Source organism: Dermacentor albipictus, chromosome 2, assembly GCF_038994185.2.
Source record: "Dermacentor albipictus isolate Rhodes 1998 colony chromosome 2, USDA_Dalb.pri_finalv2, whole genome shotgun sequence".
NCBI lineage: Eukaryota > Metazoa > Arthropoda > Arachnida > Ixodida > Ixodidae > Dermacentor > Dermacentor albipictus.
The window spans coordinates 86,523,670-86,551,332 of NC_091822.1; the positions used below are offsets into that span (position 1 = coordinate 86,523,670).

The window sequence follows — 27,663 nt, forward strand, 5'->3', positions numbered from 1 at the left end:
TAAAGATGCTTGTTTCCGGATGCAGTACATCGGATTCCGAGAAGGATGGGCCGACGGCTGCATAGGACACCCCCTCGCGTGACTTCGATGCGTCTGTGTAGAACTCCGCGCAGGAGTGTTTGTATTGGAGTTCCCGGAAATGCATTTGGATTTCAATGTCTGAAGCGTGTTTTGTTACTTGCATGAAAGATATATCGCATTTTATGAGCTGCCACTCCCAAGGAGGTAGCAGCTTGGCTGGATGCATTAGGCGAAGTTCGAGAAGTGGAACATGCATTTCATGACTAAGCTCCCTCACACGCAGCGAGAAAGGCCGTCTTACGGAAGGACGATTTCGAAACAGTGTAGCATATGTCATATCATTGATGGTGTTAAAACAGGGATGTTCAGGATTAGAGTGGACTTTCAGAAAATATGTTTGGCTGATGTATGTTCTCTGCAGATGAAGTGACCACTCATTTGATTCAACATATAAACTTTGTATGAGACTTGTTCTGAAAGCGCCAGTGGCCAGTCGGATTCCTAGATGGTGGACCGGATCTAGCATCCTTAGGGCGCTCGGGGCTGCAGAATGATAGATCACGGCACCATAGTCTAGTCGTGATCGAATGAGGCTCTTATAGATATTCATTAGACACTTCCTGTCACTACCCCACGTAGTCTGGGATAGAAGTTTCATTAGATTCATTGTTTTCAGACATTTTTGTTTAAGGTGTTTAATGTGGGGGACGAAAGTTAGTCTATAGTCAAGTATGACACCTAGAAATTTGTGTTCTTTGTTTAGAGGTATCTGTTGTCCACATAGTTCTAAGCAAGGATCTGGGATCATTCCTCTCTTTCTTGTAAAAAGAACGCAAGAGCTTTTGTTAGGATTGATCTTAAATCCATTCTTCTCTGCCCACTGTGACACCTTGTTCAAACCATGCTGCACCTGTCTCTCGCAGACTGTGAGGTTGCAGGATTTAAAACCTATTTGTATATCGTCTACGTAGACGGAATAGAAAATAGCTAGTGGTAAAGATGCACGAAGCGTGTTCATCTTTACTACAAAGAGCATGCAGCTGAGTACGCCACCCTGGGGTACCCCAGTTTCCTGTATAAATGTACGCGACAGTGCAGGACCTATTTTCACTCGAAATGTACGATTCTCTGGGTAGCTCTCTATAGTATTTAGCATATTGCCGCGGATACCTAGCGCGGAAAGATCGCGCAGGATTCCGTACCGCCAGGTTGTGTCGTACGCTTTTTCCATATCCAGAAATACAGATAAGAAAGATTGCTTGTGCACGAAGGCATCGCGAATGCTCGCTTCGATGCCCACAAGATGGTCGGTAGTAGATCGGCCTTCCCGAAAACCACATTGAAATGGGTCAAGCATTTTACTGGACTCGAGGAGATGCACGAGGCGGCGATTGATCATTTTTTCAAATACCTTACAAAGGCAACTTGTCAGGGTGTCAAGAATGGCGAGCCGCTGAGCAAGATTGCCACCTTGCCACCCGATTACGACAAGGGGTGCAAGACGCGCACCTCTCCCTCTCCGTCGCTGCAGCTGGGAGGCGTTCAAAGAAGCGGCCTTTGTGCTGAAAACCCGCTTCCTTCCTCCAGCCCCATCGACATTGTGACGGGACGAGTTCGGTGTGTGGACAATGATTCCAGAGTTCCCCAACGCGGAGCTGATTTGACACGGCTGGACAAGCTGCCGTGGGGACGACGTATTTTGGAGCGTCTCACGCTTCGGCCTAGCACGGAACAACGAGCGACCCTCGATCAGCGCCGATAGTTTCCCGGAACGGCACCCCGCGCGGTTGCCTCTGTGTACAGAGCGCGGTTGCCTTTGTGTACGAAAACTGGTCTGCAGAGCAGCGGCGAGTTGGTGATGAGAAAACGAACAGTCGCCGCGTCGTAGGACCGGCGCATCGAGTGTATAAAAACTGTGGTTGTGCGAATGCTGAGGACACTTCTCTTGAGCAGTCATGTTAGACTGAGTCACTTCTCTCATGCAGTCATGTTGGACTGTTACTCTTTTTCTCAAGCAGTCATGTTAGACTGAGTTAATTTCTGTAAATAAACCCTTTTTCCTCGTTCTCGATGAGAAGCAGTTCTTCACTTCATCAACGATCTCAGCGTAAATAAGTTGGACGACGGCATGGGCCAGCTACCTTCGAATTCATGCCGTACTCCAATCTTGGCAAAGGACCACGGACGATGGGATTGAGCCCCCAATCCTGACAAGGGCTATCGGGCGGTAACTAGCCACTGAGGAAGGGTCTTTGCCTTGTTTCAAAACCGGGATCACAATGGCTTCTTTCCATGCAGTCGGAAGGTATCCTGCAGCCCAAATGGTGTTGAAAATTGTGACTAGTGTAACTTGGGTGTCTTTATGTAAGTTTTTGATCATTTCATACGTGATTCTATCAGATCCCGGTGCAGAGCTCTTGCATGCGCTCAAGGCAGCTCTCAACTCGGCAATGCTAAAAGGACCGTTGTATGGTTCATTATGTTGACTTTTTCCCATGAGTGGCTTACATTCTTCTATTTGTTTATATTTCAGAAAGGATTGCGAGTAATGGTTGGCACTTGACACGCTTTAAAAGTGCTCCCCAAGTGAGTCCGCCTGATCTTGTAGGGTATCGCCTTCTGTGTTTACCAAAGGGAGTGCATATGCTTGTCGTCCTCTTATCCTATTGACCCTGTTCCAGGCTTTGGCCTCATCTCTGAACGAGTTAATACTCGATAGAAAGTTCTGCCAACTTTCTCGTCTGGCCTGTCGGCGGGTTCTCCTGCCTTGGGATTTTACTTTTTTAAAATTTATAAGATTCTCCGCAGTGGGGGAGGCGCGCAGCAACCCCCATGCCTTGTTCTGATTCTTACGAGCGATCCTACATTCGCCGTTCCACCACGGTACACGTCGTTTGCATGCCAAACCACTTACTTCGGATATGCATTTTGATGCGACATCTATTATGAAGGCTGTAAAGAACTCGACTGCAGCATCAATTCCTAACGAAGACAGCTCAGCCCATGAGATACTAGTAAGAGATTGAAATTTTTCCCAATCAGCTGTCTCAATCTTCCACCTAGGAGCGTGTTGTGGATATTCGTTTTCTTTTGGAGATCTTAGCAGTATAGGGAAGTGGTCGCTTCCGTAAGGGTTGTCGGTAACTTCCCATTCAAGCTCAGGCAGTAAAGACAGCGAGACTATGCTAAGATCTATGGAAGAATAGGTTCTATTTGTAATAGAGTAATATGTGTGTTCCTCTTTATTCAACAGACAAGCACCAAAAGAAAAAAGGAACTGTTCGACAAGACGTCCTCGTGCATCTATACGAGGGTCGCCCCACAGGTAGTTATGTGCATTGAAATCGCCAAGAACAGCATAGGGTTCTGGCAATTCATCAATAAAGGACTGAAATTCATGTTTGCTTAATTTATAATGTGGGGGTATATAAAGTGAGCAAATAGTGATAAGCTTGTTTAGCAGAATAACTCGAACCGCCACTGCCTCAAGGGCCGTTCGCAGCTGCAAACGTTGACAGGCTATGCTTCTTTGAATTACAATAGCGACACCGCCCGATGATGCGATAGCATCATCGCGATCTTTGCGATAAGTGACGTGCTGTCGAAGAAAATTTGTGTGTTTTGGTTTTAAGTGTGTTTCCTGTAAACACAGCACTTTTGGATTGTGTTTGTGGATGAGTTCTTGTACATCATCAAGGTTTCTAAGGAGACCTCTGACGTTCCATTGTATGATTTGTGTATCCATATTTAATGTAAATTAGTGCTGTGTGTACGGAAACGGAAGTGATGCATTAGATTACAGAGCTCTTTCGAGGCCCTGTAACCGGGGTTTTGCCTTTTTTGAAGCGTTCGAGGGAACCTCGCCGCTCCTTAGGCGCTTGGCGCGCCGTGGGGATAGGTGTTATGTCCATTGCCTCTTGTGAGGCGCCGGACAGCCGCTCTTGCGAGCGAGAAGTTTTTCGGGAGAGTCTCACCTCGGAAGGCAAAGCCCCTGCGCCCACCTGCCCGGAGGTCGATGGGGCTCCCTGTGGAATTTGGCTGCGCCGGCTGTTGCCAGCGCTGGGAGGGGCCGGGGAGGTCGAGGCAGCCTCGGCTGCGCCTACCTTCGGGGCCACTATCGGTACTGCGGGATCGCTGCGTTTAGCGCAGGTTGCCGCCGATAACTCTTGTGGGGCCGGCAACCCAAGGATAGCCTGGCCGGTTTGCTGGTTGGATGGAGTAGGCTTACCTACTTCCACCCTGGGGGCAGAAGCCAAAGGAGCCTGCTCGCTGCACGCGGGCATGGCACTTGGCATTGGCCGCTGCGACGCCGCCCCCCGACGCGCCGCATCAGCATACGGTGTGTTGTGGAAAGGAGAGCACCTTTTACGGGCTTCCTTAAACGAAATATTTTCCTTGACTTTAAGGGTGATTATATCTTTTTCTTTCTTCCAGTTTGGACAGGAGCGTGAGTAAGCGGGATGGTCACCACTGCAGTTCACACAGTGAGGTGTGCCACTGCAGTTGTCGGAGGGGTGGCCCTGCACTCCACATTTTGCACAAGTTATTTGACCACGGCAGCTCTGCGAGCCATGGCCGAACCTCTGACATTTGAAACACCTTCTAGGGTTGGGGATATATGGTCGAACATTTAATCTGATGTATCCTGTTTCGATAGTTTCTGGCAGTGTGCTGGATGCAAATGTTAGGATAAGATGCTTTGTGGGGACTTCCTTGTTGTCTCGTCTAAGTATAATACGTTTTACTTCAGTGACATTTTGTTCTTTCCATCCTTCCAAGAGTTCAGCTTCTGTCAAGTCTAGGAGGTCTGCCTCTGACACGACTCCCCGTGAGCTGTTCATTGTTCGGTGTTGTGTAATAGAAATTGGTATGTTACCAAATGTCACAAGACTGCCAAGCTTTTCGTACTGTTGTTTCTGAGGGATCTCAAGGAGAAGGTCCCCGCTAGCCATTTTCGTTACCTTATAACCTGACCCTAAGGCTTCGGTCAAAGATTTTGCTACTGTGAATGGAGAAATAAATCTAGCTTGTTTTTCAGGACTCTCACTGTGTACTACGTGGTATTTTGGATAGGTCTCTTTCGTGCGGTTGAAACAAGTGCTTAAGTCTTCGGTGCGCCCCCTCTTCTGAGGGTGACGATCAAGTAGGCGGGGAAATGCGGGTGTTCCCATAGTAATTTGAAATGTTTTCAGCAGCAATGGCGGCCACCTACCATGGAGCCCAACTTGGGGACGCTGCAGGACTTAACGGGTAAGGCTACAGGCGCCAGCCGTACACTGCCACTATAACCTAATATATTATACCCAAGGGAGGGCACATACACAAGGTTAACCCTTGCCGCCGTGGAGATAGGAAGTAAATGGAAGAGAGAAGAAGACAGGAAAGATGATAAAGGCGAGAGAGAAAGACGAAGATTGGAGAGGAGGACAGGAAAAGGCGACTGCCGATTTCCCCCGGGTGGGTCAGTCCGGGGGTGCCGTCTATGTGAAGCAGAGGCCAAAGGGGTGTGTTGCCTCCGCCGGGGGGCCTTAAAGGTCCAAACACCCAGCCTCAGCTCAACCCCCAGGATCCCCTTTTCCCCAGACACGGCTAAGCCGCGCACGGCTACACGCGGGAGGGTCGGACCCTCGTGTGCTCGGGTCCGTGGTGTCGCAACACACCAAACGCCTGCTTGCGCAGACGCCCCTGCGGGGCACTCACCCTATTGGACAGTTTGTTCCCGCCTAGGTGAACTTGTTGCTCACAGATTGCATGAGTCGAATGGTATCTGAAGTCATCAACATATGCAGAATAAAATAAGATCCGTGGAATATACGAGCGTAAAGAATTCATTTTAATAATAAAGAGGGTGCAGCTAAGGTCACCACCCTGCGGCACTCCGGTTTCCTGTAAAAAATGCCTAGACAAAGTTTTTCCAATTCCCACGCGGAATGTCCGGTTAGAAAGGCAGTTTTCGATAAATTTGAACAACTTTTTACGGATTACCATTTTGCAAAGGTCTCTGAATATTCTGTAACACTAGTTAGTAGTGTATGCCTTTTCCATATCGAGGAATACCTACAGAAAGAATTGTTTCTGAATGAAGGCATCGCGAATATTCCCGCCAATGCGAACGAGATGGTCATCAGTCGACCGGCCTACCCTAAAACCGCACTGGAACGTGTCAAGAGTTTGTTAGATTGCAGAAAATACAGAAGCCGGCGATTATCCTTTTTTTTCGTAGAGTTTGCAGAAACAACTCGTGAGAGATATTGGATGATAACCTGTTTACCCTGTTTCAAAATCGGGATGACAATGGCTTCGTTCCAAGCAGATGGAAGGTACCCTGCAGCCCATATAGCATTGAAAATTGCGAGTTGCGCCATTTAAGTGTCATTGTGGAGTTGCTTAATCATGTCGTAAATGATTCTGCCAGGACACGGTTCAGAGCTCTTGCATACGTTCAAGGAAGCTATTAGCTCGGCGATGCTAAAATGAAAGTTATAAGGGTGATTCTGCGTGTATCTACGGTCGAGTGTCTTGAGTTCGGCAATGTCTTGGCGTTTGAGAAACAGGTTTGAATACAGGATCAATCTGAAAACACTTTCGGAGCACTCGCCAACAGCGTTGTCCCGGTGTTCTAAGCTGTTTACTTGTTCATTGACCAGCCGTAACGGATACGTTCCTTGCCCCTTTTGCCTTTTTAGGCCACAAGATGTCGTGCCAAAGAGAAATCTCTCCCAGCTAGCCCTCCTGGCCTGTCGCCGCGTCCGCGTTCCCTGTGATTTTACGAGTTTAAATTCTATGACATGTTCGGCAGTCGGGGAGCGACGCAGTACGCCCCACGCTTTCTTTTGTTTCTTTTACGCGAATGAGCGGTCCTCATTCCCCTAGGGGACCCGTCTTTTTACATTAGAGGCAATTTGTTTGTGGAAATAATAGCTACAAAATACGCTAATGCGCTATCAATACTAGAATTGTTAATAAAATCTCGTGGTGAATAAGTTTAATCTTTAATGAAACTTTTCCAGTCAGCCGACGGTATCTTCCAACGCGAGGCGTGGGCTGGACTGACATGTTCACGCGTTGAGCGCAGCGTTACAGAAAAAGGGTCGCTCCCAAACTGATTATTGACGACATTACACTCTATGTGAAGAAGAAGGGTTACAGTGTCAGTTGCTAAATTTATGGAAGAAAAATCATGAGCCATTCCACTCTGTGAACGTGGTTGACCAGCGAGGCTGTTTAGCACACGACACGGAGGTGACACATAATTTTGAACGAAGGTAAAAACTAATTTATTGTCTTGATCAGAGGTCATTACAATCTCATTCTTTGATAATGTCAAATCGATGCACGTACGCCGCTGGGTGGTCGGTTGGGCCGCATCGGTGTAACATCGCAAGGGATATGTCTGCAACAGGGAACGCGTAAATCGCTCCCTTTTTCGGTACCGACATGCCCATATTGAAATCACCGAGAACAGGGGTAGTGTTATCGTAGCTAATTCACGCAAAGTGAGTAGCCATCAACCTTACGGGATTATGAGTAATTGCATTTCTTGCTTGCTTACGCGGGTATGAGCCATTGATGATGACAGTTTTCGACATGCTGTTCTGTACGTTGTACGCGTGATCAGAAAGAATTTAAGCGCTGTTCGCTTCACCTTGCTGAGTGCTTGTAGCTTCTGCCTTACGGGGCTATGAGCCATTGCATTTTTCGCTTGCGTATGGGAGCATGAATGCTTAGGAGGTTATGAGCCATTGATCATGATAGTTTTTGTTTACGGAGAACAAAAATGCACGGAACCCTAGCCATATACAGCTTCGCCGTAATATGAATTGTGGTGGATGTTGTAATAGGTGCTCTGTAATAGGTGGTTTTATTAAAGAGGTGCACGAGAGGCTACCAGAAAATTTTCTATAAGTCGTCTTCTGTCATCACACCGGGAGTCTCCACGCAAAGTGCTTCTGTGGGGAGACTTGAACGCTGAACAAATCTGCACGCTCAACAAATAACAACTATAGCCACAGGAGTCGAGGACGAACTTTGCAAGTGGCCGAGTGGGGATGTAGTGAGCTTCTAAGTGTAATGACGAAAGAAATACGGAAATGGAAACATGATCGCTGGAAAGGAAATAAGAAACCGAAAAGCTGGTGGAACAAGGAGATACGACAAGCGCTCGCCGAACGACAGAAAGCGTCTCGAGAGCACAGGCAGGCAAAGAAGGCGCAGTTACCGCAGCATGAAGTGGCCAGTAAATGGGAAATATACCGGCAGAAAATGTCTATGGTTCAAATACTGGTGCAAACAAAGATAAAAGGTGAAAGTGAACGTTGGTTGTCAGAAATGCGTGAGAAAAAGAAGGCCGCACCTAGAATATTTTGGAACCGCATAAAATTATTAGGCAGGTAGTCAACAACAATACAATATCCTAGACTAAGATGGAAATAAACTGGAAGGGAATGTGACAATAAATTACTTCCGAAAAATAACAGCCGAATCTTTCCAAGGGAATGACGAGGTTGTATTTGAAGAACAAAAAAGAGCATGAAAGAGAACCAGGTGGAAAAGGAGCTGGTGCTGACAAATGTCAACTAGAAAAAGCCGAAGAGAAAATGTCTAAGCTTACAGCCACAGGGCTAGACGAGGTTCCCGTTAGGCTGATTAATGAACTATGGCCAAAAAGTACTAAAACTCTGGTGAAAGCAATCGAAAAGGCTTTAAAAGATAGAAGAATACCAGACAGTTAGCGACAGAGTATAATTAATTTAATTTATAAGGATAACGGGGAGAAAGGTAGAATTTACTTGCATAGACAGTTGGCCATTACATCGGTAATATACAGGTTAGCGATGCAGGCAATCAAATTAAAGCTGCAAGCATGGGCAGAGCATAATGGCATTTTGGGAGAACTTCAGAATGGCTTCAGAATAGGTATGCGTTTGTATGAAAACTTATTTGTTATTACTCAGTGTATCGAAATATCAACAGTAGAAAGCAGACCGTTATCTGTGGCTTGTTTAGACATTACAGGAGCGTATGAAAACGTAGGCCGCCATTTTTTTGTGGAATATTCTGCAAGGGCAAGCCTTAGGCGACGATTGTCTACAGCTTTTGAGAGAGATTTACGTAGAAAATACCGTTTGCGTTGAATGGGAAGGGATAAGGAGCGAGGAGAAAGTTGATACCAACAAGGGACTAAGGCAGGGGTGCCCTTTATCCCCACTGCTGTTTATGATGTACATGGTGAGGATGGAGAGGACGCTAGAAGGAAGTAATATCGGGTTTAATTCCTCATACAAGCAGACGGGTACAGTAGTAGAGCAGCAGCGTCCAGGCTCATTTTATGCGGACGACATTGTGTTGCTAGCTAACAATTAAGCAAAATGTTTTGCAACGTCTGGCTAGTATCTGTGGACAGGAAGGCGAAAATTTAGGTTTGGAATTTAGCGTTAGAAGATCGGGTGTTATGGTATTCAATGAAAACAGTGGACAGACAGTGGCAATACAGGGCCAGGAAATACCTCGGGTAGAAGAACATAAATATTTTGGCATATGGATAAACGAAGGCAATAGACATATGGAAACTCAAGAAGAAACGATAACAGCAATGTGGAAAAGAAATGCAGCCATAATGAAGCACAGATCGCAATGGGGATACAATTGGTACAAGATGCTTCGGGGTTTGTGGAAAGGTGTAATGGTTCCAGGACTTACTTTTGGAAATGCGGTTGTTTGCTCGAAATTAGGGGTACAATCAGGACTTGATGGCAGCCAAAGGTCAGTGGGACGCCTCGTATTGGGCGCTCAAGGGAAGACTACAAATGAAGCTGTGCAGGGTGATAATGGCTGCACTAGTTTTGAAGAGAGGGAAGCTTGCAGTAAAATTGAGTATGTTGAACGCCTGAGGAATGTGGAAGAAAGTAAGTGGGCTGGGAGAGTGTTCAGGTACCTGTACAGGAAAAACATTGATTCACACTGGAGGAAAAGAACTAGGAAGCTTACCAACAAGTATGCGACCTGTAGGGTGGACAACACAGCAACAAAGAAGGTCAAGCGGAAAGTCAGAGAGGCTGAAATAATCGCATGGGTGGCGGCAATGGAAAAGAAACCTTCCATGAGTAAATACTTAAGAGGAAAAAACGAAATCAAGAAAGAAACAATTTATGATAACTCAAAGGGAAGCTCATTACTTATCGAAGCGAGTTCAGGATGCCTTAGATCATTCACCTTTAAAGCGAGACATAAGAAGGAAGAAGAAGCATGTGCGTGCTGCGGTAAAGCTAGAGAAACGATGGAGAATGTTTTATTAGAATGTGAAATCTGCCCAGCGGTCGATTTAGGCTCCGATGGACTCCTTGAAACCTTTGGGTTTAGTGAGAACAAGGTGAAAGTAAACATGTCCGAGATAGAGATAAGTAAGAGGCGATTAGAAGATTGGTGGGGAAAAAAAGTAGGGAAACGACAAAAAACGGAGACGTACAAAAACAATGTTCACAATAGGGGGTCAGGAATTTGGTTATGGGAATTCCCCGTGCGTTTGTTCTTATTTTTTTAATTTTTTTTACCTAGGTAGGAAATAAGGCAGTATAATAGCACGAGCTTGGTCACGCAGCCCACTGCCCCGTTCCAAAGGGGACGCTCATAATATCAATCCATCCATCCAGCATGGCGCATACGCAGTGAAATCAGTTCTCGCGGCAGTTACAAGTATACAACGCCGAAGTCCTCAGTGGAGAGCCATCTTATTCCTTTGGGAACAGGGCAGTCTCTGGCTGTTGAAAAAATAAAGATAGGTTTTCTTGGGCGTTTTAATGCATCTTTAGTGCATACATGTCACTTTGATGTGGTAAATTTCCGCGGTTTTGTGAGGTTGCGTGGCAGACAAGCTAACTTGGCGTGACCCAAAAACATTTTTGCCAATTACGTAGGTCTATTGGTGGCAAAGGTGCAAAATCTTAAAGAAATATTTTGTTATGCTTATGTTCAGGCTAATCATGCGTAGTCAGTATGTACACGTTATCTTAATATGAACAGCTAAATTAAATCGTGGGCTTTCACGTGCCAAAACCACTGTCTGATTATGAGGCACGCCGTAGTGGGGGAGTCCGGAAATTTGGATCACTGGGGTTCTTTAACGTGCACACATCTAAGTACACGGGTGTTCTCGCATTTCGCCCCCATCGAAATGCGGCCGCCGTGGCCGGGATTCGATTCCGCGGCCTCGTGCTTGGCAGCCCAACACCATAGCCAGTAAGCCACCACGGCGGGTTTCGTCACCGATAAGCGATGTGGACGTGGCCCTAAAAGTGTTTGACCAATTGCGGCGCGCTAACGAAGAAAATTGGATAGAAACAGATTTAAATAGCTTTGCGTTATAGCGGCCATGGTCAACCCTCATCACGTGAGTCCTCTCAGAGTGAGTCCGGAGTGCTGCATCAATCGCTGAGCCGATGTGCGCGCGGACGACGTTTCGTTCAAGCCTCAGAAATTGTGTGATTGCCGTAGAGTTCAGCGCGAAAGGAAATGTACTACTCATGCCACTTGATAGCACAACAAACGGCTGCGTTCAAACATCTAGTACACTGTAGCCTAGAAATTTGATGAAACCGATGTTACTGCAGTAATAGGGACCGTAAGCACGTGTCGCCTACAGCGCATTGAAAAACAAGAAGCACAACATTGAAGCCACTTGACGAAACAGCGGAAGCGGCGTACCACAACCGGCGCCGCCCCACTCCTTCGTAACGGCGAGCGTTGAGGAGGAATGAGAAACATAAATATTGCTCGTGGAGTATCTATACGCCTCGTAGAGGAGCTTCTTGAAAAACTATTTCGTTAATATATTCGCTGAAGGCATAATAAGTGTTCCCAGGTGTTTTTGAGGCCTCAAAGAAAAGTGGTTCAGGACGAATATACTTTATTTGTTCATAAGCTTTGTCTCATCCCAGTCTTGACCAATTCTATCTAGATCGTGGGTATGAGCCACGAGCTAAGAGCAGAAAAAAGAAGAATAACGCATCGCCATGCAGTACACCGAGGCGACCGACCGTCGCAGCCGTTGTGCCTGGGCGACACGCCACTGGGAGCCGTGCGTCATCGCCTCGTCGGTGGTTCTGGGCGCCGTCCTGGGTTTGTCGCTACAGGGCCAGTCTCTAAATCAACGGCATCGCATGTACATCGCCTTTCCTGGAGAGGTGTATGCAAGGGTATGCGTATGTCGCTCGGGATAAGCGCACTCATTCCACAGAGCGAGATACCCCCATCGTCATCACGACTGAAACCCATAACATATATATAGGACATTCACTTTAGTCGGTGCGGATTTTAATCGCATTATATTCAGGCACGAGATTTCCCTCAGTTTGAGGAGAGAAAGAAGAAAATTAGTCGAGAAGAAGCAGGCCAGCCTAGCAGTACACAAGGGCATTACCAAGTCGTGAGCGGCACCTTACCGCTAACCTTCGAACAGAGTATAATATCGTTGCATTATACTAGTACTAACATATGTAACAGAAACTTGGGGGTTACCAGATAAATTGATATGCGTAATCTTGAGAGAGGAAGACTGCGATGTGGATCAAGCAGTTTTAAAGTATTTAAAACTTCCTTGGTGTTAATTAGAAGGCCAACAGGAGTATGCGAAGAAATGGAGTTGAGCAGGCCATGTGTAGAACACTTAAGCGTAGGTCTGTTAGAATTACAGGTGATTATGAGGGCAAGAAAAAAGCAGTAGAGGTCGCGTCAGAGGAATATAGGTGGTGGAAATTTGCAGGCATAGGATGGAATCAGCTGACTCGAGACAGGCGTGATTACAGATCGCTGGGAGAGCCGTTCGTCCTATAGTAAACGTAAATTAAGCAGATAATGCTAATGAATCTGAAACGAGCACAGTCAGCAGCAAAAGTTTGTGCACTACGCCATGGTGGCCCAAACTGTATCTCCGCGCTTTCGAAGCCGAGGGTGCTGCTGAGTACATAGTTTCAATGGAAGTGTGTCGCGTTGCGCTCGCAATCGTGCCGATTGTTTCGTTGCAAAAATGGCGCTTAACATACGCGTAGACACGATACCTCTCTGGTTCGGCAGCGGAATGAGTCGATCTTAAAGGAAGCTTCTAACCATTTAGCAAAAGTAAAGTACCCTTTCCTACCTTTTCACTGATGATACTCAGGAGCCAGAAGACCATGGTGCAGAATCTGCCGCAGAATCGCGGTTTTGGGGACGATGAGGAAGGTATAAAGATGACACAAAGAAACAGCACAAAAAAGATGCGAGCGCAAGAGCATGGCATTTACGCCTACGATCTATACCTCTGACATTAGCTGTCAGGTATGTAGAAGGCCTGGAGACGCCATTCGGCACTAGCTCGCATGGTCCGTCAACATCTTCCCTGGACTCTGCATACCACGTGGTATGGCAGCACTCCCATCGCGGAGGTTTAACAAACAGACGTGCTGACGCTCGTAGACTCTTCGTTCACCACTGTCACGGGGAAACACTCTGTTTGTATTGACGAATATGCATGCTGTGGTTATCTTCGCATGTTGTGGTTCCATCATAGAAGTTTCGAGGGCCGATCTTGTCGAAAGAAATCAATGAATGGCCGTTGCTACCTTGGAAAACTCTGTAACAGGGCACAGCGGGAACGATGGCAAACGAGAAGAGCGCGAAAAATTCGAATGCAGAGAACGATAGCCAATACAGCCAACAGCTGCTTTGGCTCCTTCCCCGTTCCAGCGTTGGCCGGTCTTTCACCGCCGATACAGAGGCGCCGATGCGCAGGGTGCGCTCTCTCGCCCGAACGTTCGTCGCCACCCATCAATAGAGAGCTTTAGGTTAGGGGACGCAAGCGGCTTGCGTACGCAAGAACTAGGGGCCACGGTACTGCGCATGCGCGGAACCGCCTGCGCATGCGCAGTACCGTCGCCCCTAGTACTTGCGTGCGCAAGCCGCTTGCGTCCCCTAAATTAAAACTCTCTATTATCTATCGCTCTTTGAAACACGTGTGCTGTCGCGAGAGAGCTTTGGGGCGATTGAAGATTAAGGAGCTGGGGCGGAGCGCGAGGGAAGGACATCCCTCCTATTCTGTCGCTGCCCTCTCCCCCTGTGATGGCTAAGGAAGATGGCCCCATTGGCATGGAACGGATGGCAGGGAACGCCGGCCCTCCCGCTGCTGGAGGCATCACATGTGTAATATGGCTTATATGTAGAACCACCTGTGATATACAAAGCGCTCTAAATGTGCCTGTTGCGTGCTGTGTGCCCATATTCAAAAAATAGCTCATACGCTAGAATTGCTTCGCAAGAGAAAATTCCGGACAATCCCTATGCCGGACATATAATAGCGGAGGCGACCGATAATGCCAATGAACGCTTACCAACAAAAAGTTATAGGAATTAACAATACGGCAAAAAATTATATATAAGGACCGCGAAAGGTTTAGTCGACGATGTTTTTTTGTGACTTCGAGGTTGAAAAAATAGTAGTGCAGAAACCATTCGCTATGGTTGTCAATGTAAGCGAATAGCCTAGCGCTTCTAAAGGGTTAGTCACTTCATTAAATTAATGATGCACTTGAAGGCTTACATTAGAGTGCAGCTCTTAAGCCCCCGTTTCTGCGTTGAGCGCCGGCGTCGTCAATGTAACCGAGCGAACGAGCAGAGCGAGGGATGAAACGGCGAACACGGAACGGAGTGAAGGATGTAAAGCGAGGAGATCTCGAGGAGGAAAGCGTAGGAGGAGGCTACAGTGAAAGCATGAGGCGGAAAGTGAAGAAGGAGGGTACGGCGAAAACGTGAGAAGAAAAGCGCAGTGCTGCTCTATGGCCGATGGTTCAACGATTTGTTCAACTTATCTCTGTGCACTGATGTTTTTTCTTGCCATTGCAAGCTGCCAGTAGTTGTCCCTGTATTTAAATCCGGCAATGCTTGTCATGTAAATAATTTTTGACCAGTGTCACTTATTTGTTGTATTGGAATTTTTTTTGAAATGGTACTGTACGAACGCGTGAGGTCATATTTCAAACAAACATCTGGTTTTTGCAACACCGTTATTGAAAAGAACGATCCGTTGAATCAAATTTATGTGCCTTTCATGGATACAGTAGACCTCACGTGTTTAATCGCGGTCAGATAGACACAATCTACTTTGACATGGCTAAGGCTTTCGACACGGTTCCCAATCAGGTACTTTTGATGAACATTGAAAAAGTACGGGCTAAATTTGTCCCATGTGCTGCAAATGGCTCAAAAGCTACCTTGGCAGCTGTCGTAATCTGGACAGATCTTTTGGCTGTGTGTCCGACGAATTTGTATCTTCATCGGGAGTGCCTCGAGGCTCCAGCCGAGAGCCGTTGTTGTTTCTAGTTTTTATCAATGATTTCCCCCCTGCATGTCATGAAATCGAGGTTCTTGTTCTTTGCAGATGATTTAAAACTATTACGTAATATTGAGAACTTAGGGTACTGCCGCCGTTTGCACGCTGACATTGGCAACATCGAGGAATGGTGCTTGATGAATAAGCTTAAACTGAACAATAAGAAAATTTGTGTGTTGTCATTTACTAGAAAACACGACACAGTTATGTTTAATTATACTCTTTTTGGCAGAAAAAATATCTCGTGCTGCCCATGTACGAGACCTTGGTGATATTGTTGACTCTAGGCTCGATTTCCAGTTGCGTGTAGTATGTATCATGACATATTTATGTTATTTCTAGGTTAACAAAAAAATTTACTCTCCTGCAGCCGCCGCAGTGGGGTGAAGGCGGCGGGAGGAGGCGAGGGCTGTGCTTCCCGGGCGTATAGCCCATCCGAACCCGAGCTGCGCAAAGCTCTTGCGCGACAGCACGCGCGTCTCAAATAGCTGTAATAGCTGGCCTTCGGCGACGTGTATGCACCGAAGCTCTGTAACACGAGAACACACGCACTCTCCGAATCGGTGCTTTTTGCATCGATGGTGAGACCGGCCATAAAACGCCGATCACTAAGTAAACAGACGAAATAGTCAAAGTAATTCGATTTCAAATTCTTGCGCAGCGATTGAAGGCAAGGTTTGCGGAGAGCTGGGAAAAGACCATTGTGATTTGAGAACTGCGGTTTCTTTACTGCATGCCTGCACTGTATGGCGTATCGCATACTCCTTTTTTACGTAAGGGTTTTCGCCGGAGGATGAGGACCCTTTTTGATTGAACGGTTGCAACATTATAAATTGAAAGGTGCGCCTCTTGTCTGCCTATCAGAGGTGACGCAGCTGCAAACCTTTCTTTTGAATGCATATATGTGAGCGCGGGGAGATAAAAGAACATAAGGCAAAAAGATTGCGGAGGAGTTCTCTGTCAGCCAAAAGAACTCGATAATTGTGCACGTCAGTGTTATCCATTTCCCTTGAGAATGCGACAGTGCTTCTAATTGAAAGCTCTTTGAACCTGTGCATGCGCAGGATGCTTTTTGTATCCATTTCGTTCTTGTAAAAATTGTCAGTTGTTAGAAAACGCCCTGGCTGATTTTCTGTTGCGCTTGGACCTCCGTTCTGCTGTGAACAAAATGTGCCTTAGCCAACTCGTCCAGCTCTATATCTTGCTGCAGCGCAACGATGTTTGCCTGACTCGTCGCATCTTCCACTTCTTTTTCTCCGTACATAATACATTTAATTATATTGGCTACAATGGTTCGTTAGAGTTAACGGGAACATGCACATGAGGAGGTCCAAATTAAAGAGGCGGGAAGCTCGGATTAATCGATTTTCTCGACTTGCGTGGCGCCAAGTTTAAGGAGGCTTGTCGCATTGAAAATAAACAAAAAGGTACCGAATTTACAACGCATTTTTCTATTTACGCCATTAATCTTGGAGCAAAAGATTGTTGAAGATAACAAAAAGTAAATAAAAGTGGAGAGCGAAGTTCACGACTCCGATACTGCACCCCCCCCCCCCCAAAAAAAATAAGTAAGGAGAAAGACAGTATGGCGATTATTCGGATACGATCTAAAGCGGATAAACTGTACAGACAGCTATGATATATCTATCACTGATGTTTCAGTACGACAGTTGCGAAGCTTCCATAGACATTGTAGCGTAATTAGTGAACTCGCATGTCGCATATGTCCGCTTCAGGTGCTCCAGCAACTGCTGTTTACAGCGCTAAGAGACCTGAGCTACAGATTTGTAAGCATTGTGCTTCGATTTCTTGAACACCAGTTTCTGGCGCTTTCTCTAGAAAATTGAGGCTTTCAATAAAATACTCCTCTTTGCTGCCTGTAAAATTTACATTTCTCTCTGAAATGTTATAAATTTCATTCAAGGTACGACTCAGAGGTCGTCAAGCGAAAGCGTTTCGGCGTTTCAGGTGCATCTGAATGGGAAAATGTGGTTTCGCCTTAAAGCAAAACTTAAAGTGGCAATTAAAGAGGAACACCAAAAAGCTTAAGACTAACAAATAATTTCTTCATAAGATTGTTACCATTAATTTTGCTGTAATTGGTTCTATATTAGAACAGAAAGTGGAGGTGAATATTCACTTTTGTTTAGAATTGCGCTCCGAAACAGGGCCGGTATACGTCAGTGTGATGTCACGGATTTCACAGTATCTTCTCGCAGCTAGACCGTCGCGGTGCAGCAAAATGTTGGAAACTTACTAAGCACACTTGTCTCTTTCAGAATATAGTGCAGTCCATCTCTGCCGACAAGTATATGCCCGAGTAGGCGGCGTCGTTTCCCTTCTTTCGCCCTTGCGTGTTTTTTTTTTATTTCTGGCTTACCAGGCGTGCTCTTATATTTTTGCGTGTATTGTGACCTACCACTCCTGTAATAGCCCAAAGTTGGGCTGACAGTATCAATGAATGAATGAATAGAAGTCTATCTTAAAGTCTGTGGTATTGTAGAAAAGTAGAGGTCGGCGAATATGAACTCTATTTACAATACAAATAGCAAGTATTCAATGTAGAATAGATAGTCAAAGCATACGCATAAATTTACAGCAGGAATATTCATTTTAGTATATTAAGGTACCACAGCTGCACTGACTACTGCAAAAAAAAAAAAAGGTTTATAGGGACAAAGGATCAATTCTTAGTATAAGATCACTAACCTGCATTGAAAGAAAGAAAGACTGGCCGAATAGCCTTTTTAAAACCTTCACAGCCTAGTTGCAACAAACTATATATTAATCCAGGAATGAATGCCTGCTTAATGACTAGCTTTATAAAAGCACACTGTACAAATGGCTGCCCAAGAAAGATCGAAAGTCGTGGAAAAAGAAAGGAATAAGACGCATAAGGGGGGTTGCGTGTTTGACGCACATGTAAAAGGGCACGTTGCAAGAAAAACATCACTTGTTGCAGCGTATAACAGGAAATTGCTTCCATGACTAGAATGCCAGAAACAAAAGTTGACAGTAACTTTAGCATACGTTAAAGAGGATGAAGGCGAGAGCCTGCGCGCTCACGAGGCATTCATTAAATTAATCGACATTCTCATTTGAATGCGTTGTTGCGTACTTGTAGTTATTTATCCAATCAAAGGTTATGGCTTCAAGTGTTTTAATGAACTATATCTTAATTAACTTTGCCTTAATTAACTTGGCCTCAATTAACACGAAACGTTACGGGTTCGACTCCCTCCAATGTTCGTGGATTCGACCATCAACGGTGGTTTCATCAGTTTTGGTGTCATTGAATTTTGGCCCCGCCAAAGGTCGGCTGCCACCAAAGGTCGTGGGTTCAACTCCCACCAAGGGTCCTGGGTTCGAGTGCCTTAACTCTATCTTAACTGTGCCCTAAATTACCTTCGCATTAACAATAGAGTGGTGGGTTCGAGTGCCTTAATTAACCCTCTGTTAATTAACTGTGCCTTATTTAACAAAACAGGTCGTGGGTTCGACTATCAATGGTGGCACCATCAATTTTGCTGACACTGAATTTTGGTCCCGCCAAAGGTCGGCTGTCACCAAATGTCGTACGTTCGAGTGCCTTAATTACCTATATGGCAATTAACTGTGCCTTAACTTCGCCTTAACACAAAAGGTCGTCGGTTCGACCATCAAAGGTGTCACAATCAATTTTGGTGACATTGAATTTTGGTCCCGCCATAGGTCCAGGGTTCGACTGCCTTAACATCAATGGTCGTGGGTTCGACCATTGATGTTATATTAGCATCACGAGCTTTGGTGGGACCAAAGTTCGTGCCACCCACGAGCTTTGGTCCCACCAAAGCTCGTGAGTGGCACCATCAATTTTGGTGCCATAACGCCGACGGTCAATTTTTCGATAACCCCGGACAACGGATTCTTCGACCCATGAGCAACTTAAGCATTTCGCCCTAAATCACCAAGCACAAACATAAATCACAGGCTGTCACGCGGGCTTCCACCGTGTATACTGACAGCATTGCTTGCATAACCCATTTTGTTTCTGCACTACTTCGAAACTTTTTCGCTTTGTATCGCTTCTTCCAGCAAAGTAATTTGTAATTGTAATTTACGATACATTGTTTAGCAGACGAAGAACAGTAAGAAAACTTCAACATCCGGTTTAAAGAAATTCTGTGGTTTTACTTGCCTAAACCACGATATGATTATGAGCCGCGTCGTCGTCCGGGACTGTGGAATAATTTTGACCAGCTGGGGTCAAAATTTACCGTGCAATCAATGCGCAGTACACGCACGGTAAACCGACGTTTATGCTATTTGCCCCCATTGAAATGCAGCCGCCGTGGCCGGGATTTGATCGCGCGCCCTGGGGCTTAGCAGCTCAATGCCAAAGCCACTAGACTACCATGGCGTGTAACGGCCATAGTTCCTTTTCAAATACGAATTCTTAAAGGGGCCCTGAATCACCCATCGTGCTTGGTGAAGTAACATATAGTCCGCGGGTAGCATACACTGCTGTTAACGTCTCAGCCTAGTACACCTTTCTCTCAAACGTTCTCTTCTCAACAGACGACTCTATCCTCACTCCCATCCGGACGCTTCATTTTTCCATCGGACGCTTTATTTCATTTCCTTACACGGCTGCTTTTGCCCAACAGCTGCCATCAAGCTGCGGTCGGCTACATGGCGTATACCGCGGCTACCGCGGTGTGCCGCCACGAGTCCACTGGCTATGCGCACTGGGGCTCGCTGAGGACAACCGCGTTATTTGGCTTAGGTTTATACCCCTGCCACACGGACATAGAAAATGACATTAACTGGCGAATGCCTTAAACTTTAATGCCATTCGCGACGCATTGCGTTCTGGTAATTCACTGAGCCGTCAAATGCGTACTCTCGTTCCCAATGTCTCCACAGCCTGACGAGACTAAATGGATTCTTAGTGAATAACAATTAATATATTCACTTCGCTTTAAATTGTTATTTTTCGCGGCGTAGTGCGTTCTTACAATTGTAACAACTCACTTGGCCGTCGAATGCGTGCTCTCGTTTCCAAGGTCCCCGCCGTTGCCGGAGTGACCACATTCTAACGATATTAAGCTAACTTGTAGATAAGAACAACTAATGTATTCAATATATTTGTTAAGAAGTTGTTTATTTTCGTAGACATGAGCAGGCGATCTTGCCCCTACATATGGCTAGAGCACTAATCGTGAGCGCGTTAGCCAGGGGAAGCTGTTCGATTGCACGGCGGCGGCTCCCTGCCTTGTTGGCCTCATACTGAAGCATTCGGATTCCTCGACAATGTTTGGCTCGAAGAAGCACATACGCCAGAACAAATTTAAAATTCTCCAGGATCGCTTTTGAAAGCTTAAAAGCTGTGAGAACCATTTATTCAATTTCAATGCTTTGGCTACATGCACTATGGATCGGCTGTCGAGCTAGCTTTCGCTTCAAACAGTTAACGGCTGGGTGCAAAAATGACCTTCCTGAAGTAAACTTCCGGTAAAACTTGAATTTTACTTGAAGTAAACTTCAAGTAAAATTAATGTTTCTCACGCCATTTCTTAAACATCTCCTTCATAGATAACTGTTTCTTTTATTGTGGTATAAACTTTTTTAAAACAGGGTTGAAGTACCTCAGACAGGCTGGCCAACGTTTCGATAGGTGGACCTATCTTCGTCAAAGGCGGCCTCGTCATCCTCGGCGTGTTAGTTTTAAAGGGTTAGTGCAGTGACGTCACGTGCGGGTGTTGTCGCTGGCGGCTGGTTTTAAAGAGAGAGATTACAAGAGGGAACAGGCGCTGCCGTCCGACGTCTGTGAGCCTCATTCTCAAGACGAAGGGACAAGAGCGTGAGAGTGGGCACGCGGGGAGGAAAGAAAAGAAATAGAAGCAGAAAAAAGGGGAAAAGAAGGAAAAAAAAGCAGGGGGGTGCCAGGGCCGTACCAAGACACAACAAAGGGGGGGGAGGGTGAAAGAAAAAGAAAGAGAAAAATGAAATCTTTAAGAAATATGGGGGCTTGGGAGCGTGTTGGGGATGCGAAGGGTTAGGAGGTAATCCGGGGGAGTCGTTGGCGGCATGTTTTTGAGGCATTAGAACGGCCGGTCAAGCAATAGGTCGAGTAATTTTGAAATAGTTAAAGTGGCGACGGGGAGTCTGCGGTGCAATGGTGGGGTGACTGAAAGGCAGCGGCATGGTCTTTCAAGGGGCACTGCCCCACGCGCTTAACGTAGGTGTCGTTACGGCGGCATCCAGAAGACAGTCTAGATAAATATGTATCCTTTCTAAATTCTGTTCACCCAACAATAAAATTCACATCAGAATCCTCAACTGAGCGCATAAACTTTCTGGACACAACAATATACATTGACAATGGTGAACTAAAGACAACGCTGTATAGGAAACCTTTCGACAAACAACAGTACCTAGAATATACCAGCCACCATCCCAGACATTGCAAACAAGGCATCTTTAAAGGCCAAGCCACACGACTACGTCGCATTTGCGTTGAAAACCAAGACTACATAGATAGACTCGATCACCTTAAAGAAACGCTATCAAACAGGAACCACCCAAACAGTGACCTTCAAACAGCTTACATCGCTGCAACCAAACTTGATCGAGCCGAGGTCCTCAAGCCCCGCCCGAAGATCACAAGAACAACAACGCCTCTTCTTACTACTAAATTCTCAAACGCACTCCCAAACGTGAATAACATCCTAAGTAAATACTACCCGATTCTCACCAGCAACCAGAAACTTAAGAAGATTTTTCCCGACCCTCCCAGAGTAGCCTACAGACGCAACACTAATTTTAAAGATGTTCTTGTGCACGCCAAACTACAGAAAAAGAAGAAGTTGGGAACCAATCCCTGTGGTCGCCCCAGGTGCTCTACATGCAAACACATTCAATCCACTACTACAGTAAAAAGTACAGCGTCGAATTACACACACAAAGTAACTTCGGCTTTCACCTGCACATCAAGCAATGTAGTCTACTGTCTAGAATGCGCCGCTTGTAGCAAACAATACATAGGTGAGACCGGACAACAAATCAATACAAGACTCAATGGTCACCGCGCGGACACAAAACACAATTTACCCAAAGCAGTAGCCAGCCACTTTAATGAACATGGACATATGTTTGACAAAGCAAGGCTCTAAAGCAAAGCAAGGACAAAGCAACCAGCCGCCAGCGACAACACCCGCACGTGACGTCACTGCACTAACCCTTTAAAACTAACACGCCGAGGATGACGAGGCCGCCTTTGACGAAGATAGGTCCACCTATCGAAACGTTGGCCAGCCTGTCTGAGGTACTTCAACCCTGTTTTAAAAAAGTTTATACCACAGTGTGCCATTCCATCTGCCAGCCCCTTTCTTGTTTTTGTTTCTTTTATTGTATTACGATTGGCAAACAAACTTAACCGTTTCACTGCAGCTATCGCCATCGCAACGTTTAATGTCATTAAGTATGGGCACGTTGCAAGTGCTAGGCGGCGCCCTGTCTTTCCGACCCCTAGCGCCATCTGACGAATAGTTGCGCGAATGTGGTAGGATTACTCACGGCGTCAGCAGCCCGCGCTGCGTGTTTGGCGTCCTGTCAAACGGTAGCGATGGCGCGAAACAGCGTGCCGATATTAATTTTAACCGGGTTTCGGGAATTACAAGACCTTCATCGCTTTTTTCGTGAAAAGAATTTAGACAAAGGAAGTCGTTTATTTGAAGTGGGGCACGTCTACGCCGTGAGGGAAGTGTTGAACTCGCACTGATCGGAAGTGACTGCTAGGTTTATTCCGCAAACGAAAAATAATGCACCAGCGAGATGCGTGAAACTCAGCGTAAGTTACTTCTTATCTACGGTGCGGACGCATGAAATTATAGGCGACATTTATTCTTGAAGATCGGCGACAGCAGACAAATCCTAGCGGGGAGCTGCGATTGCCGCGCTGGCATCGCAGGGAAGTGCAAGGACGCCGCGGTAGTTTCCCTGTACATACAGGACGGCAAATACGAATCCAAAACTAATCCAAGAACGTGGGGTACGAACGATTCGTAAGACCTACCAGAGGTATTCTAACGTTGCTCTCCCCAAACACAAAAAAGAGGATGAACTTACCATATGTGTTAGACTACGCTGGGAAAATATTTTCGCCCAAGTTACTGGAAGTGCGATACTTTTATGTTGCGATTTTTCAGTGCGCGCAAAGGAGGTTCCAATAAACCACGTTGTCAAAAATTTTGGTGATCTCAACTGCCCCTTCGTTGATATGCTGGGCGCAGAAGGGTGTATGCCAGCTCAGCCGGCTGCAACCCCTCCTCAATTCTCTCAGCAATGGGAGAGGATTGAGAAAGAGTTCCACAGCTTTACTGCAGTAGAGTGTGGGAACAAACTACTTTGTTTGCTACATATCCTGGTACGCACTGCAGGCAGCGGCGTAGAAACGGGGGGGGGGGGGAGGGGGCGTGGGCCCCGGGTGCAAAGGGCCAGTGGGGGGGGGGGGTGTCATATACGTCTGGAGACACACGGAAATTGTTGATATCCTCGCCTTCCTCGAATAAACCGGGGGGGGGGGGGGCAGAAGACCTGTGGGCCCCGGGTGCCAGACGACCTAGCTACGCCACTGACTGCAGGCGTCCCGTTGCTGCCATCATTGCTGTAAAAGCAAAGAATTCAGCGTTCTAACGCACTTGGCATAACGCCGGAACATAAAACAGCTTATGCCGTCGGACAAGCGCTATCCAGTGTTGACGCCGTTCTGCTTCATACGGTCGGCTTGGAAACCTGTAAAACTTTGTTCCTCGTGACTTGGTGTACGTGCTGTTGCAGCCGACTACTCAACAGCTCGGGTTGCACTTCGGCATTGCTCAGAAAAGGCAACAGCTACGCGCGAAACAGTGCACATACAGGCTTTCCGAACGCAAGCGCGCCGGTCGTATCCTGCCGGTTCCGCGCTCGCCGCCGCGAGGGGCGCCCTAGTAGGCGCGGGAACTACGTTCGCAACCTGCCTATGCGCGTGTAGCAGCAATCGAAATATAATGATATTAAGAAACTTAAGGTCTTAAACTTTTAATGGCATTAACCTTGCCCGCGTGGCACGGGTGTTAATTGTCGTAGGCACCAAAATTAGAAGTCGTGGCGTCTACGTTAACATCTAAAACGAAATTTGAACTGCGAGCCACGGTGAAGGCGGAGCGTTGTGGGCACGCCTCACTGCGCTCTAGCGTTCGCAGTGCAAGGCATAGAAGAAGGAACAGGAGCACAGCGGAGGCCGTGTTTGATTGCCATTAACTCCGTTTCTGCTGAATGCATTGACGTACTGTTTGCGGCAAAGTATGTCTGAATAGCCTAGTTTCACTTCAAATCCCTTTGTCCTTTGGAGGACGCTTAAGCTTCGCGGAACGCGATAGCATTCAAAAATTTACGAGTGCTTCTCACGCTTCTCGGTAAATGGGGCGTATGTAACCGTAATGTTTAGCTGGAAACGCCTGCCGCAAACGCTATGCACGAAGGCGAGCTTTGTGGTGGAACCAAGACCTCTTGTGTGGACCGCGATGCGGCGGAGGGGAGCGCCAGCTCAAGTAATGCAAGGAATCGGACGCGCCACTCTGGCCCCCAAGACACCAATCGCGCCGGCGCGCGCAATATGGCGGACGCCGCGGCCGGTCTATGAACGCTGCTGTCGGTTTGTGTGTATGAATGGGTTTCTTTGAGTTTTCACGTAATATAATTATGCTTTCTCATTTATTCGAATTACAATTCGAGAGCTATTATGTCTTTACTTTGTTTGCAATCGTAGTTTACAATTTTTCTACGTATTTCAGCTTCAGAATTTCGATTAGTTCAGTCAATTTCTTGCATCAGGTGGTTGGCCTGGGTATACGTGGTCGAAAATCTTTTTTTGCCGATGCGACGTGCGACGCCGCAATTTCTGCGACACGCGCTCCTTAACGCTTTCGCGTTACACGCGTTACAATGCCACCATAATGTGCAATATTCGAGTTGTATATTGGAAACTACAAATATTCGCCCTCCCCTATAGAGGAGTATATCTACTGACACAGCCTAAATAATTTTCTCGCTAATGTCCCTTTAAAGCACGTCCACATAGCGTAATATCGTTCGCGGCAAAACACCAGCATTGGCGTGTTCACACGTTACACTTACGACCTAGCGTCTCTGCGGCCGCGACAGGCACATGACGGATTAGTTTACGGCTGCAATCGCTGCGGCTGTGATCAGAAATGCCGAGAGAAGGCGGTAGTTGCTCGCGGCGATTGAATCGGTCGTTCCTCATTGATCTGCCCAATCGGTGGCGAACTGAACGTCACAAAAAATGACTCCGAGTTCCATTCGCTCTGCGGTAGAAAAATTTTGCCGGTCGCTTCTTTTCGCGGAGCTTTGCCTGCCCCCTGCGGAATGCCGCGAGCGCTTTTCGCGCCAGTGTGAACGTACCTTAGGCCATTCAGTCAGGCGGTCCACATTTGTGGACGGACCTAAATTACTTCTGTTTTACTTCTGAGTGATATCTATCGTTACAAACAGAGTAGCGCTTTGGTGAAGGTACTAACGTGTTTTCGTGACGTTTGGCGTGGATCATTTCAGTATAGCAACCTCGAAATACATATATTTTTTTCCTTCTTGAATTGCTCAAGGTCAAAAATATCTTGTGCATGTAATTCGAGCGGGTGATTCAATCCTTTTTATGAAGAAACATAACATGACTGGCTTTACAATATTCAAATGTTTAGTTACTCTGTCATTATGATGACTCATCATAAAATGCACAAAGAGTCATCTACCACCTTGATTTGCTTTCAGTGGAGTCTCGGGCAGCCTGGCATATGTCCATGTTTCACACATGCATTGATAGTCGATCATCCTTCGTGACTGAAGGGGTTAATTAAGTAGGCTTCATGTCCTCCTGCGAGTATCGTGACCGCAGAGGAAGGACAGTGGTGTGGTGCCACACTGCAGATGCTGGCCATGCTGTTCGTGCCGCTCAAGGTGTCCTGCATCGTGGGCTCCATCGGGAGCACCTCGTACCGCACGGGCGGCAAGATGCTGCGCTGCGCGCTCGCCTACTGGGTGCTGAGCGCCGCCAGCGCCGCCGCGGTCGCCTTCGGCACCACGCTGCTCCTGCGCGCCGTTCGCAACGAGACCGCCTCGTCGCTGCAGCTCAGCCCCGCGGCGCCGCTCAACGTGACAGCCCTCCGCACCACTGACCTTGCCATGGACATGATTCGGTGAGCCCCGCTGTCGAGCGGCGTTAGCGTGCTGCAAACGCTATAATAATCGCTTTTAACGGCGCTGATTTGTCCCTTGCCTAACACTCCTTTGCTGCGAAAGCAAGTACACGGACATTCCAGGCGGATTTACTCTGCCGTCGTCGGCGTCGCCGTGAGCTTCCAAATTAATACAAAGTGCGACAAGATCGCGTCCTCGCGCCGTAGGCTGTAGGTACAAGGGAAAGCACGCGAAAACATGCGAGTTTTTCATGTTGCTCCTCAATTTTCTCATTGACACTTTTCATCTAATATTAACATCTGGGAAGTTGATGAACAAATTAAGACGAATTATGCAATTTAGCATAATAAAAAAAAAGATAATCTGAGTATCTCCAAAGGACCGGCAAACAATACCTTGGTTCTGTCGATCCAGCTACGCGGCATTTTCATATTTTCAAATCTCGGTGCGTGATAGTTTGGGACGTCCTGTATATACAACGTGACAATATCGTTTCAGGGGCCTGTTTCCGGCGAACATCGTGGACGTGTCCATGAAAACTTGGCCGTCGAAAGAGGCCCCGCGCGTCAGCGAACTCTGGGCCGACGAGTCGCGCAAGCCGTGCTCGCAGCGGTACCAGGAACGCGACAGCGGCGCCGATTACGAGAACCCGCTCCGGCGGGTGAGCGGCCTCGGCCTCCTGTCGTTCACCGTCGCCCTGGGCTTCGTGCTGGCGCACAACGCGGACGACCGGAACGTGTTGCTCAACTTCTTCATCAACCTGAGCAACGGCATCGCCTCCATAAGCCGGTTGCTGTCCTGGTTCCTGCCCTTGGGCCTCATGTCGCTCACGGCCGACGGCATCCTGGAGGCCGCCGGGAAGCTGCGCTCGGCGCCCAGCGTGTCGCTCCTGCTCACCTACTCGCTGAACGTGGTGGTGGCCGTGCTGGTGCACACGTTCATCGTGCTGCCCCTCATCCAGTGGCTCCTGGTGCTGCGCTGGAACCGCGGCATGGTCGGGTTCATCGGACAGGTGCGCGGACGCGCCATCGTTGCGGCACTGCGAT

The 27,663-nt window shown here is 47.1% G+C and overlaps 1 protein-coding gene across 2 annotated transcripts in view; it reads left to right on the forward strand.

The window, feature by feature from the left end:
• Positions 1 to 12,012: 12,012 nt before the first annotated feature.
• LOC135900995 (excitatory amino acid transporter 1-like) overlaps positions 12,013 to 27,663 on the forward strand; it is a 38,824-nt gene continuing 23,173 nt past the window's right edge. For both annotated transcript variants that reach the window (XM_065430621.1, XM_065430623.1), the window contains exons 1-3: positions 12,013 to 12,212; positions 26,348 to 26,616; positions 27,116 to 27,629. In XM_065430621.1, coding sequence (XP_065286693.1) covers positions 12,030 to 12,212; positions 26,348 to 26,616; positions 27,116 to 27,629 — 966 coding nt within the window. In that variant the 5' untranslated portion in view covers positions 12,013 to 12,029. The remainder of the gene's footprint in view (positions 12,213 to 26,347; positions 26,617 to 27,115; positions 27,630 to 27,663) is intronic.